Raw genomic sequence first — 15,580 nt, forward strand, 5'->3', positions numbered from 1 at the left:
TGCAAACACAACAGGTAGCCGAGGCCTACTCCGCTAAACTTACCCATCTGCTTGAAGAAAGCACTTCTTGGTGCAGGCACATCCTCCTGTAAAGATGAAGAAGGAAACCTGGTGACAGATACAGACAGCGTGCTGAGGATCTGGAAGGAGCATTTTGAAAAGCTTCTGGTATCAAATAGTGGCGTTGAAGAAGATACCCCAGAACCAATAAGAGATGATGGTATAGAGTGTATACCACCTAGCCAAGATGAGGTCATAAAATCAATTAATCGGCTCAAGAACAACAAAGCAGCAGGAGTCGATGGGTTACCAGCCGAACTGTTCAAGACTGGTGGCCAGATGCTGGTCAGGAGCATGCACCAGCTGATTACTACAATTTGGCTAGATGAATGCATGCCCAATGATTGGAACCTCAGCATTCTGTGTCCCGTGCACAAAAAAGGAGACAAGACGATATGTGCCAACTATAGAGGAATAAGTCTCCTTCCCATCGCATATAAAGTGCTATCCAGTGTGCTGTGTGAACGATTGAAGCCAATGGTCAATGACATCATCGGGCCATACCAATGCGGTTTCAGACCTGGCAAATTCACCATTGACCAGATCTTCACTCTGCGCCAAATCCTGGAAAAGACCCACGAAAAACACATCGACACATACCACCTATTTGTCGACTATAAAGCCGCATTTGACAGCCCTATCCGTTCAGAGGTGTATAATGTCATGTCTACGTTCGGCATTCCTGCAAAATTAATACGGCTATGCAGGATAACTTTAAGTGGCACAAGATAAGCAGTTAAAGTAGGAACGAACGAGGATTCAGACAAGGTGACAGTTTGTCGTGTGATCTTTTTAACATCCTACTGGAAAAGGTCACATGAAAAAGACATGCTGCGTATCTAGTCGTCCGTTAAAGACTACTCTATAAAGACATTCTATTCTTCGGCTCGTTTGTAAACCTTTAAATCGTTTATAAAGACTGTATGTCTGTAAAAACTACATGGCCTTCAGATCGTCTGTAAAGACTCCTTGATCTTCAGGTCCTCTGTAAAGAATATTCTCATTCGATCTATAGGGAACAGACACAATTTAGGTCTGCTGTCTTCAGGTCTTTTACAAATAGAATACCATTTTCAATTATTCGCATATAGCAGACACCCTTCCGAACTTGAATAAATTGAGAACCTTCATCTATAGAGATTCACAGAACACCTTATCGTTTATAACGACTTAGAGTCTTCTGAACCCCTGCTCATCAATGGAAGATCCCAACCAGCTCTCTGAAAGGGTATCTGATATTCAGCTAATCTATAAAGACCTTTTTGGAATTCAACTCTTCTATTAAGACTCATTGATGTTTAGGTCGTCTGTATGGACTCCCTGGCCTTCAGGTCGTGTGCAAAGACTTCTAGGCTGTAAAAATTTCGTTTGTAAGGATTCCCTGTAAAGTCCACCTGGCTTTCAGGAAGCCTTATCGATTATTAATACTTCTTTGCCCTCCGTTTATTTATGCAGGCTTTTTCAAGACTATGGAGATACAGTTACACTATAAAAACTTCTGAACGTCTACTCATCCATCAGAGACTCCTGATAGCTCTATGAAAGAGTCTCTGGACTTTAGCCTGTCTAAGTCTTCCTGGCCTTCTGAAAAGATTTTCTGACCTACAAATCGGCTTTAAAGACTCCCATTCCTTCAAATCGTCTATATAGTCTCCCTGGTCTATAGCCCTTCTATTAAGACACCATGGCCTTCTGATCGTCTATAAAGTCTATCTGGCTTTCAGAAGAATTTATCGTTTACAAAAACTTCTTTGATCTCCGTTTATGTATAGGAGCTCTCTGAAGAATAGGGAGTTTCAGTTAGACTATAAAAACTTCTAAACTTCTTATAACGTATGAGAGACTCCTGCTAGCTCCATGTAAGAGTCCCTAGACTTATGACTGTTAATAAAAAATTCCTGGAGTTCAATACTTGTGTTAAGACACGCTGGGTTTAGGTCACTATAAATTCGCCTTGGCTCTCAGGTCGTCTGAAATGATTTTCTGGCCTTCAGGCTTTAAAGACTTCCATTCCTTCAAATCGTCTATATAGTCTTCCTGGTCTTCAGTCCTTCTGTTAAGACTCCCTGGCCTAGTCTTTAAAGACACCCTGGCCTTCAGGTCGCCATTGGGTTTCAGATTGTCTTTAAATATTCCCTGGCCTTCAGGTCTCCTGAAAGAACTGCCTGGTCTTCTGGTCGCCTGTAAAGACTCCCAGGCATACAGCTCATCTATTAAGTCTCCCTGGTTTCCACGTAGTATGTAAAGACTTTATGGCCTTCAGGTGGTCTGTAAAAATTCCCTGTCTTTTAGGTCGTCTTTGAAGACTCGCTGGCTTTCAGGTTGCCTGAAAGAACTCCCTGGCTTTCAGGTCGCCTGTAAATACTCCCTGGGTTTCAGGTTGTCTTTAAAGACTCCTTGGCCTTCAGGTTGTCTATTAAGTCAACCTGGTTTTCACGTAGTGTGTAAAGACTTCCTGGCTTTTTGGTGGTCTGTAAATACTCCCTGGTTTTCAGGTAGTCTGTGAAGACTCCTTGGCCTTCAAGTTGCCTGTAAAGATATCCTGGTTTTCAGGTTATCATTAAAGATTCCCTGGAATTTAAGTTTTCCTTAAAGGCTCCTTGGCCTTGGCTCCTTGGTTGTCTTTAAATGCTCTTTATCAGTAAAGACTCCCTGGGCTTAAGGTCGTCTATTAAGTCTCGCTGGTTTTCAGGTAGTCTGTAAAGACTATAGATGACCTTTAGGTCATCTATAAAGACTCCCTGGACTTCTGCTGTTATATTAAGTCTCGCTGGTTTTTTTATAATCTACAAGAACTTCCTGACTTTCATATCGTCTGTACAGACTCCATGTCTTTTAGATCGCCAGTATATGGAGACTCAATTCAGCTAAAATTATAGAGTCACTATAGACTCCCTTTAGCTCGTTCATTAAGAAGCTCTTCATCTCATCTATAAAGGCTATCTTCAGCTTGTCTTTAGAGACTCCCTTCCGATTCGTCAATATATACTCCCTTCAGCTCGTCTATGAAAGCTTGCCCTAGCTCTTCTTTAGAGACGCCCTTCAGCATATGTATAGAGACGATCTTTCACCTGGTCTATAGTCTCTATAGACTCATATATAGAGACTCACCTTGCCTATGAAAGACGTCCCTCAGCTCGTTTATGAACGTCACCCTTCAGCCCGTCCGTGAATGACTCCCTTCAGGTCGTCTATAAAAACTCACTTCAGCTCGTCTATGAAAGACTCACTTCAGCTCGTCTATAGAGACTCCCATCAGCTCGTCCATAGAGACTCCCTTCAGCTTGTCTATAGGGACTCACAACAGCTTGCCTATAATGCCTCCCTTCAGTTTGTCTATAGAGACTCACTTCAGCTCGTCTATGAAAGACTCACTTCAGCTCGTCTATAGAGACTCACTTCAGCTCGTCTATAGAGACTCACTTCAGCTCGTCTATAGAGACTCACTTCAGCTCGTCTATAGAGACTCATTTCAGCTCGTCTATAGAGACTCACTTCAGCTCGTCTATAGAGACTCACTTCAGCTCGTCTATAGAGACTCACTTCAGCTCGTCTATAGAGACTCACTTCAGCTCGTCTATAGAGACTCACTTCAGCTCGTCTATAGAGACTCACTTCAGCTCGTCTATAGAGACTCACTTCAGCTCGTCTATAGACACTCATTTCATCTTTCGGCCTTCAGCTCGTCTATGAAAGACTCCCATCAGCTTGCCTATAGATATTCGATGTAGCTCGTTTATAGATACTCCCTTCAGCTCGTCTATAGAGACTTCCATCAGCTCGTCCATAGAGACTACCATCAGCTTGTCTATAGGGACTCACAACAGCTTGCCTATAATGACTCCCATCAGTCCCTCCATAGAGACTCCCTCCAGGTTTTTTACAGATACTCCCTTCAGCTCTATAAAGACTCCCCCTAGCTCTTTTATGAACACACCCTCTATCTTGTCTCTTTTTACCTCGTCTATAGAGATTCTCTTCAGCTCATCAATTAAAGAATGCCTGGCTTTCAGTTAAACTAAATAATTCTCCCTGACCTTCAACTCGTCGATATGACGTCATATTGCTTAGATTTTGTGCGATCTGACGTAATTTATCCGAATTCCTAAGAAATTCATTTCTTTTGTTACCTATTTTGCCAAAATAAAATTGGAATTTTTAGTAATCCAATATACCACAATGCCACCCATATGCATGGAAACCCCCCTCCGTATCAACCATAAGTGGTTGTAGAAACGTCATTTATTTAAATTTAGAAATTCAATTCAATTTCATTACATATCAATTGGAATATTGAATTGGATATAAAACGTTTTATAGAACAATGCTGAGCCAATTCAAATAGGAAAATAGCACACCTACATACTTCCCCGTTTTAGATATTTGAAAATCTATACGTATTGCTGCGGATGTGAGAGTGTTGGAATAAGTGTGCGCTAGCAAAGAATTTTTGTAAATATATTTACATTGGCTATAAATACACATACATATGTTGTATATATACACAAATGGTATGCAAAATATGATATACAAAATTAAAATAAAAAAATCTACAATTACCTAACGTTGGGCGCCATTCACACACCATATGATCGTTCTGGGTATAAGAAAGGAGTTATTACTTACACTTATGACTGACAATGGTTACTATGGAAAGAGATATAAGTTAATTCGAAAAAAATATTTAAATTATTAACGTTGGGCGCCATTTACGTTATATGATCACTTTCGTAGTAAGAAAGAAGTTATTAGTTTCCTATTCGCCTCTAAGACCTTCAGCCTTGAATAAAAATAATTATCCACATTGACATGATCCACTTCGAAATATAGCAAAGAAATTTCACAGTGTTCACACCGAACAAACTATGAAGCACAAAATCCCCACTAATGACAAGCTAACGTTGGGCGCCATTCACACCATATGGGTATTAGAAAGGAGTTATTAGATTCAAATTTGACTGATATTAGTTTCTATTGAAAGTTATTGTATTTTAATTAAAATATAAATGTAAATGATTAACGTTGGGCGCCATTTACCCATTCACACCATATGATCGTTGCGGGTATAAGATTGGAGTTATTACTTACACTTATGACTGGTAATGATTATTATGGGAAGAGATTTAAGTTAATTCGAACAAATATGTAAATTACTAACGTTGGGCGCCATTTACGTTATATGATCACTTTGCGTGGAAGCAAGGAGTTATTAGTTTCCTATTCAGTTCTAAGACATTCAGCCTTGAATAAAAATAATTATCCACATTGACTTGATCCACTTTGAAATATAGCGAAGAAATTTGAACAGTGTTCGGTGTGAACAAACTATGTAACACAAAATCCTCAATAATGACGAGCTAACGTTGGGCGCCATTCACACCATATAGGTATTAGAAAGGAGTTATTAGTTTCAAATATGACTGATATTAGTTTCTATTGAAAGTTATTGTATTTTAATTAAAATAAAAATGTAATTGATTAACGTTGGGCGCCATTTACCCATTCACACCATATGGGTATAAAAAAGGAGTTATTTGTTTCACATATGACTGACAATGATTACTATGTGAAGAGATATGAGTTAATCCGAAAAAAATTATGTAAATTATTTAACGTTGGGCGCCATTTACGTTATATGATCACTTTGGGTGTAAGAGTGGAGTTATTCTGTAAGACCTTCAGCCTTGAATAAAAATAATTATCCACATTGACTTGATCTACTTTGAAATATAGCGAAGAAATTTCAACAGTGTTTACACCGAACCAGCAGTGAATTAAAATAACCAGTAAGGAAAGTAGTAAAGTGGGACGGGGCCGACTATATGATACCCTTCACCACTTTGGATATATTCAACAGATGAATCCTAATATATAGGGGGGCTATATCTAACTTCGGACAAACTTTGGGCTTTTAGTGCACAATTTACATAAAATCGGAAGAATATATATATAGGAGCTATGTCTAAATCTGAACCGAAACTTAGAACACATCATTCTGGATTCAATACGCTATGCCAAACTTCTTACAAATAGAAAGGTATATGTGGACTTTGGTGCACCACTTACATTAAATCGGACGAAACATATATATGGGAGCTATATCTAAATCTGAACCGATTTTCAAGAAACTTGACACACATCATTTTACTCTGTGCCCACTTTCGTGCAAATCGAAAGATATATAGGGACTTTGGTGCAACATTTACATTAAATCGAACGAAAATATATATGGGAGCTATATCTAAATCTGAACCGATTTTCGGGAAACTTAACACATTTCAATCTAGACCTAATTCATTACGCTATGCCCACTTTCGTGCAAATCGAAAGATATATAGAGACTTTTGTATACCATTTACATTAAATCGGACCAAAATATATATGGGAGCTATATCTAAATCTGAACCGATTTTCACGAAACTTAACACACATCATTCTAGACCTAATTCATTATGGTGTGCCAAATTACGTGCAAATCGAAAGATATATAGGGACTTTGGTGTACCATTTACCTTAAATCGGACCAAAATATATATGGGGGCTATATCTAAATCTAAACCGATTTCCGGGAAACTTAACACACATCATTGTAGACCTAATTCATTACGCTATGCCCACTTTCGTGCAAATTGAAAGATATATAGGGACTTTGGTGTACCATTTACCTTAAATCGGACCAAAATATATATGGGAGCTATATCTAAATCTGAACCGATTTCCGGGAAACTTAACACACATAATTGTAGACCTAAATCATTACGCTGTGAAAAATTTCGTGCAAATCGAAAGATATATAGGAACCTTGGTATACCATTTACATTAAATCGGACGAAAATATATGTGGAAGCTATATCTAAATCTGAACCGATTTTTCCCAATTTCAAAGGGGTTTGTCCTTGGGCCAAATAAGTGACCTATGCCAATTTTCGTTCAATTCAAATCATAAATGCGACCTGTACTTTGTTTACAATTCAACATGGACAGACGGATGGACGGACGGACAGACGGACATGCATAAATCGACTCAGAAAGTGATTCTATGCATATTCTCAAAAGGAACCATGTGTCTATCTCGGTTCCTTTTGCCTGTTACAATCATATGCACAAAGACATAATACCCTGTACCGCAGAGTGGTGAAAGGTATAAACATGTAAATGATTAACGTTGGGCGCCATTTACCCCATATGAATAGTTTGGGTGTTAGAAACGAGTTATTAGGTTCATATTCGGCTCTAAGGTATTCACATTGCTTTTGTACCACTTTGCAATATGGCAAAGAAATTTCGACAGTGATCACACCGAACAAACTAAAGACGTCATTCGTTGACCGAAAAAAGAAACACAAAATCCTCAATAATGACGAACGAAAAAATTTTTACTACACACAACCACCATTACTTTGCAAAGACATATGCATGTATATTTTTTCCATATATAATATAAATCTCCAAGTACATATATATTTATTGGCGTATTAAGCTCCCACCTCCCTCTAACAAACAAAAATTCATAATATTTCATGCTGTGTTGTGCGTTGAATTCGTTACATGCGAATTGATGAACACAATAGACGACCCTGTCATATTTAGCGAGCTATACAATAACCCATATGAACGTACATGGTATTTGTGTGGGTGTGTGAGTGTTTACGATTGGCGTATATTTTTTTCAAATGATTGCTGTCAATGTATTAATGTATTAGTTGGCTACATCATAGCAAAAAAAAAAGAAAACAGCTGATTACGTCGTTTTCGTCATCTGTTCAATTGTGTTTACATTTTTTATTATCAATAGCAACAACAACTACATCAACAACACAGAAAAATATTAATAACAAACAAATGCCTGAGCCAATGTACTGCTGTTCTCTGTGTTCAGTGTTGCCAATATTTTGTGCATAGGAAAAAACGCCAAATTTATAATTTGATGACATGACAAATTGCAAACAAATCCCATCCTCCATCATGACTAGAGATGGTATTTACCGGGTAAATACCCAAGGCGTGGCTAAATACCCATTTGCGGGTATTTATTTGGATATGTACTATATTGAATCGGTAATACAACATTGTACACCCTATTTCCGGGTTTCTGTTATCAAATCGATTTAGAATGGATATTTTTACGATACTTTAAATACCCGGGTATAAACTCATTAACAGCGGAACAACTTGGCATAGGCGCCTATGTCTAGTGGTCCGCCCGTTAATGAGTTTACCTTTGTATGGGGCTACCAGTAAACGTGGACCTACATATATAAATTACATACATAAAATGTGTCTAAATGCCAAAAAAATACCTTAAATCGGGATATACGGTTATATGGGGGCTATATCAAAACTTGGACCCAGGGACCCCATTTCCCATAATATTACTTGTATTGATATAAAAACCATCTGAGCCAAATTTTGACCGCCTATGTCTAGTGGTTCGCCAGTTAATGAGTTTATACCTAAATTTTGGGTAAATACTCAAAATAGGGGTACCTTTGCATGGGGGCTATCAGTAAAATTGGACCTACAAATATAAGTTTTTGCATGGACATTTTGCACCCAAATAGAACACTCAGTGCCAAATTACAGCCATTTTAGTCGTAAAATGTGTCTAAATGTCAAAAAATACCTTAAATCGGGAGATACGGTTATATGGGGGCTATATCAACGCTTGGGCCCAGGGACCCCATTTTCCATACCAGTGTTTGTATTGATATAAATACCATCTGAGCCAAATTTTGGCCGCCTATGTCAAGTGGTTCGGCAGTTAATGAGTTTATCCCTAAATTTTGGGTAAATACTCAAAATAGGGATACCTTTGTATGGGGGATTTCTGTAAAGGTGGACCTACATACATACATTTTTGCATGGACATTTGGTACCCAAAGAGAACGTTCTGTGCCAAATTACAGCCATTTTGGTGGTAAAATGTGTCTAAATGCCAAAAAAAATACCTTAAATCGAGAGATACGGTTATATGGGGGCTATATCAAAACTTGGACCCAGGGACCCCATTTCCCATAATATTACTTGTATTGATATAAGAACCAAAATTTGGCCGCTTATGTCAAGTGGTTCGGCAGTTAATGAGTTTATCCCCAATTTTTGGGTAAAGACTCAAAATATGGGTACCTTTGTATGGGGGATACCAGTAAACTTGGATCTACATATATAAGTTTTTGCATGGACATTTTGCACCCAAAGAGAACGTTCTGTGCCAAATTACAGCCATTTTGGTGGTAAAATGTGTCTAAATGCCAAAAAATACCTTAAATCGTGATATACGGTTATATGGGGGCTATATCAAAACTTGGACCCAGGGACCCCATTTCCCATAATATTACTTGTATTGATATAAAAACCATCTGAGCCAAATTTTGACCGCCTATGTCTAGTGGTTCGCCAGTTAATGAGTTTATACCCAATTTTTGGGTAAATACTAAAAATAGGGGAACCTTTGTGTGGGGGATAACAGTAAACTTGGACCTACATACATAAATTTTTGCATGGACATTTGGTTCTTAAAGAGAACGTTCTGTGCCAAATTACAGCCATTTTGGTCGTAAAATGTGTCTAATAGACAACAAAATACCTTAAATCGGGAGATACGGTTATATGGGGGCTATATCAATACTTGGACCCAGGGACCCCATTTCCCATACCATTGCAACATTATACAGGATTCGATAAAATATTAGGTTGTAAAAGTTTGGTTCAAATCCGATGATCTGTTCCCAATTAATTTTCAGCAAAATTTAGACCATTTTGTGGGGGGAGGTACCAGAAGGAGTGAACCGATATTCCCCATATTCGAACTAGATTTAAGTTTGAAAGAAATATTACGATGTGCACAGTTTGGACCAAATCGGACATTCCATTCGCTTTATATTAGATTAATGAATATTCAGTATGTTGATACTTTGTGTGAGAAGTGTACCAGAAGAAGAGGACCGATAGGATTGGTAAACATATTGCGTTGTGCAAAGTTTGAATGAAATTGGCTATTGCGTTCGCTTCATATGAGATTTACACTTACTTACTTAGCTGGCTTGTTACAGAACGGTTGTTCCATAAGCCGAGCTTAAAAAAAATTTCCAAGCGCGTCGGTCTTGTGCGCAAGTCCACCAATTTGGAAGACCACGTTCCAAGATGTTGTTTTCTACTTGGTCTTTACATCTAATTCGTGGCCTTCCCCTTCTACGGAAACCATCAGTAGGCTCATTTTTATATGCCTTTTGAGCTGGGGCATTTTCATTCATCCGCACAACATGGCCTAGCCAAATTGTGCTAATCAGCTGGTGCATGCTCCTGACCAGCATCTGGCCACCAGTCTTGAATAGTTCGGCTGGTAACCCATCGGCTCCTGCTGCTTTGTTGTTCTTGAGCCGATTAATTGCTTTTATGATCTCATCTTGGCTAGGTGGTATACACTCTATACCATCATCTCTTATTGGTTCTGGGGAATCTTCTTCATCGCCACTATTTGATACTAGAAGCTTTTCGAAATGCTCCTTCCAGATCCTCAACAGGCTGTCTGTATCTATCACCAGGTTTACTTCTTCATCTCTACAGGAGGAGGATGTGCCTGCACCAAAGCCTTCGGTTTGGTGTTTTACTCGTAAAATTTCCGGACTTCATTCTGACTCCTGTTCATCTCGCTTTGCTCACGCTCACGTTTTTCTTGTTCTTTCTTCTTTTTTCTAAAAACACGTTTCTCATCTCTTCTTTTCTCCCGATAATTCTCCATCACGTTACGTGTTGCTACTGTCTGCAGGGTTGCCCTATACGCTGCGTTTTTCACATCAGTAGCATTACGACACTCCTGATCGTACCATGGGTTTCTTGGTGGTGGTTTTTGGTACCCAATTGTTCTTTTTGCTGCAGTTTGAGATGAGAATAGCTCCGCAGGTGGCACCGCGGGGAGGTCAGTGTCCACAATTGAGATGAAAGAGGGACCAAGATAAGCCTGGACTTCGCCATGTTAAAGCCAATCAGAGCCGTTGCTTGGTATCATTTACAAGTTTTCGAAATATTGACCCTTTGTAGGGGAGATACTAGAAGGAGTGGACTTATGAGTCCCATCTTCCAACATTATAGAGGTTTCGATAAAATATTAGGTTTTGCAGAGTTTACATAAAATCGGATAGTCAGTTCGCATTATATTATAAAATGAATTTTCATCAAAATATTGACCATTTTGTGGGGTAGCTTGATTCAAGTTTGGAAGAAATTTTACGATGTGCAAAGTTTGAAGTTATCTTGCAGATCAGCCAGCCTGACAGACACGCAGACGGACTGGCGGATATTTGTAAATGAGTCCAATTTGTCTCAAACGGATTTGGTCCAAAGAGCAATGGGGTATAAAACCAATATTTTGATGAGGCATATTTTTGCCGTAGCAAAGTATATTTATTTATTAAGTTAATTAATGTTTTTCCTGTACAACAAGACAAAAGTCTTATAAGTGGCAGTACAGGATTATATATATAATCACATGTCCATAATTTTTTAATAATAAGTATCTTAGATATTATAAAAGTGGTAAGAATGGAAGAAGGATACATTATGGAAAAGGATACATTATGGAAAAGGATACATTATGGAAAATAATAAATATGATTAATTGAGTTGAGATAATTTAAAAAAAATTGAACTACAATAAAAAATATAAAAATGTTTCTATTACATTTGTTAATAAAAAGAACGATTAGTAAATCAAATAGATTGTATGATCAAACCTAACGTTTTCAATTATGAAAAATGTTGTACAAGCCGTTTTTTTGAAATTACTTATATTGTTAATGCATTGCAAATCAGTTGGTAGAGCATTCCAATCGCGTATCGTGCCAATGTAAAATTGTCTCTCAGAAACCAGGCTCTTCCGACGAAAAGGTATAATTTTTCTTCCCCTATGTGATCTTGCAAATGTAATTTTTTCGAACAGGTACGTTGGTTTTTGTTTGAGAATAGTTCTATGAAGGAGTTGTAGAGATTTGATTTTAAGAAGTGAGTCGAAATTTACTCCATACAGGGATTTAGAATACTGTGAGACATTTTGTCTCTTACTTAGGTCATACACGTATCGTGTTATGCTATTAAATGCGACATTTAATTTATGACGACAGAGGGAATCACAATTGGCAAACAGCTCACAACCATACAATAAGCTTGGAACTAGGAAAGTTTTGGCCAGCAGACAGCGAATATTTGGAGGTGTGTATGAATGTGTTAGCCACAGAGCCCTTAATTTTGAGTAGGTTTGTCCTACGGTAGCAGTGATATGGTTGTTCCAGCTTAATGATTTGTTGACAATTACTCCAAGATTTTTTCATTGTTGACAAGAATGTCAGTATGCTGCAATGACATTTTTCTGTTTTTGTGAATGATCAAGCATTTTGATTTAAGCGGATTCAATAATAGGCCATTAGCTTTAGCCCACTCGCATAATCTAAAGAGATCCTGATTAAGAATTTCTACACACAGACTTATATTGTTTAGGGAGCTACTCAAAAATACTTGCACATCATCTGCGTACATGTGTGCTTGACTATGGTGAAGTTGATCAGGAAGATCGTTCGCATATAAGGAGAAGAGGAGTGGACCTATGATGGATCCTTGGGGGACTCCTTTTTTTACAGCCATAGGTTTAGAGATCAAGGTTCCAGTGTAAACTGACTGAGATCTATTTGAGAGATAGGACGAAATTAGTTTTGTAGAAGTTCTGGAAAAATTAAAAAAAACGACGAAGTTTAAAACACAAGTTTTGATGGTCGACGGTATCAAATGCTTTTGAGTGATCAAGCAGAACAAGAAAACATATCTTATTTTCGTCAATCTCGCACCTTATAGACTCTGAAACTTCTATAAGAGCAGTGGTGCAGCTGTGCCCCGCACGAAAACCAGATTGAACATTACTGAGCAGTGAGTTTCTTTGAAGATACTCGGACATTTGTTCCTGCACGATTTTTTCGAATATTTTTGAAAGGAAGCACAGAATTGCAATTGGGCGAAATTCCGAATTTGATTTTGGTATAGGTATGATTTTTGCATGCTTCCAACGACTAGGAAATGTGCTGGAAGTGAGTATGGAATTAAAGAGATATGTTATGTATGGCAGTACAGAAGGGAGTAGTATTCGTACAAACTCATTAGCCGTAAGACGGAGATTATAATAAAAACTTTTTTTCTCCCAAAAAAGTCGAGTCCTCAAATATATTTCGAAATTCAATTGCAGTTGCATTAAATAAATTCTTAATAATATAATGGTACGAAAAATCCAATATCTGTATAAACATAAAAAAATCAATCCTCATCCCCTTGGCACTTTTTTAGAGCTCTATATCTCAGTACTTATTTAATAGATATGAAAACTTTATGGCTGGATATTTTCCTCTGTTACTTAATTATAAAAACTAGTATTAAAAACATATAATAAATTAGTATTAGTTTAACATTTTAACAGTTTTGTAAAAAAAAGTCAAATTCGCCGAATGTGCCCCTACCCAGGGTTTTACCTTAAAAAAGGCTACATTAGCATCATTGTTTAGTTAGTTTTTTTTTGTTCATTTTGAAACGACATCAACCATTCCCATATATGGATGTACATTACCCAGTAAAAAATTGGATCATCCAACGATTAATCGTAGGACGCTCCTTTTCGAGCAATGGAGTACTCCTTAAATCTCCGACTCTCTTGCATTTTATACTCTTTTTTAACATTGCATGTCCTAGGAGGCGAGCACTCCTTTTGAGCTCCCATTGGATGACAGACGGAGTACTCGTTTTCATCTCGGAAAGGAGGACAAAGGGAGTAATCTTTGTTATCTCCTGAAAGAGCATAGACGGAGTACTCGTTTTCATATCGGAAAGGAGGACAAAGGGAGTAATCTTTGTTATCTCCTGAAAAAGCATATAGGGAGTACTCCTTTTGATCTCGGAAAGGAGAATCAAGGGAGTAATCTTTGTTATCTCCTGAAAGAGTAAAAGAAAGTAAAGAAGTAAAAGAAAAGAGTAAAATAAAGAATATATATTTTATCATTTATTTTTAACGAAAAAAAAACAAATAATTCATTTTTGTACTATAATTTCTTATAATTAAAAAAACATATTAAATACTTTATTTATTTAGATTTTAGGCTGTAGGTTTGCCGGTAAAATGTTGCCTTACATTTGCGAAAGGCCAACTTAAAAGATTTTTCAAATTCAGGATAAGTTTCGTAGGTGTCTCTGAGTGATTCTGCAAAAATAAAGGAAAAATAAACATCATGTACATATTATTTAAAACACGTTATAAAATCAAGCTATTACCGAAATAAAAAAAGTTAAACAACCGATATTTGTTTATGGCTGTCTTATTTTTAGCTCCATCCCAATTTACCCGAAGCAAAATATTGTCACCAATCATTGCATGTAACGCCTTTTCTATTTTGTCTTTGCCAAATTTTAGTTTCATATATGATATCTGAAAATAATTAAAGATAAATATAATTAGCTTTTAGTACCAAATTCACTTAAATTATGCATTAAAAACTCTGGCTTACCACTTCTGATTCAGGCTCGTTATTAACTAATTGTTCTGCCGAATTTAATTCCTCTAGTGAATTTATTGGAAAAATTTTGAGATCCTTGCTAGTTGGGCGTATGTGTTTAACGATCTGTTCTAACAAAATTGTCTGTTTACACATAATTTTCTTTAAAGCTTCGACTTCAGTTTGAAGGAGATCAATTTTGTTTTCCAATTTTTTATTGGTGTTTTTTGTTTCATTGTTTGTTTCTAGAAATGAACATAAAATCAAATAATTACTATGATAAAAAATATAAAAAGAGCTATGAGTTAACATTACCTGCGACATTATTCGGTGTGCTTTGTACAGTTTCATCCGTAAAAACTGATTGAGTTTGGAATATGTTCGCATTAAAATTCATGGTTCTTAAGGTAGAAAAATAGTTTGAAATATAGTTTAAATATTAGTATTTACTAAATTTGACAGTGGTGTAGAATAGGAATAAATACAAAATATTCCCCATCAGGTACGCAAAATATCTTGCAATATATGTCACGCATGTTAATTTTCTCTCGGTGGATATTTAGTGTTTTCGCCTTACAAATTCCTAATTTGAGAAATTTTCAATTTCTTTTTTTACAAGCCGTCTAAGATGACGTTTAGAAACAAAATTATCACACATTATTTTACCAATTGATTTTTTTAATTACACTTTTTTAATTTTTTTAATTACACTTTATTTACACTTACAACACGTGTTTCACTTCAGACGGACACAAGAAAACTGAGCAAATGGACGGACAACCATAAAGAAATAATCGAACATGACGAAAGCAACAGTTAAACAACAGTTACATCAAACAAAAAAAAACATGCCAAAAATGCTTTGATGCATCCCTTATTGATCCATTTGGAGCATAAGGCGAGACATCAATTTTTTTCCAACTTCGTGGAATTTTTTGGCAAAACAAAATTCATACAATTGCTCGGTTGAGGATTACTCCAAATATTTTTTACTGGGT

At 37.0% G+C, this 15,580-nt stretch overlaps 1 protein-coding gene across 1 annotated transcript; it reads right to left on the reverse strand.

Moving 5' to 3' along the window:
* Positions 1-14,122: 14,122 nt before the first annotated feature.
* Positions 14,123-15,327, reverse strand: LOC133333056 (uncharacterized). The gene is made up of 5 exons (XM_061541390.1): positions 15,309-15,327; positions 14,898-14,983; positions 14,595-14,827; positions 14,362-14,515; positions 14,123-14,290 (listed from the first exon to the last, which is right to left on the reverse strand). The coding sequence occupies exons 2-5, from the start codon at positions 14,977-14,979 to the stop codon at positions 14,175-14,177; spliced, it is 585 nt and encodes a 194-aa protein (XP_061397374.1). The 5' UTR covers positions 14,980-14,983; positions 15,309-15,327; the 3' UTR covers positions 14,123-14,174.
* Between the last annotated feature and the right edge of the window lie 253 nt (positions 15,328-15,580).

This window comes from Musca vetustissima, unplaced genomic scaffold (genome assembly GCF_032173495.1).
Source record: "Musca vetustissima isolate MV318-11 ecotype Yass unplaced genomic scaffold, APGP_CSIRO_Mvet_v1 utg16626, whole genome shotgun sequence".
Taxonomy (NCBI): Eukaryota; Metazoa; Arthropoda; class Insecta; order Diptera; family Muscidae; genus Musca; species Musca vetustissima.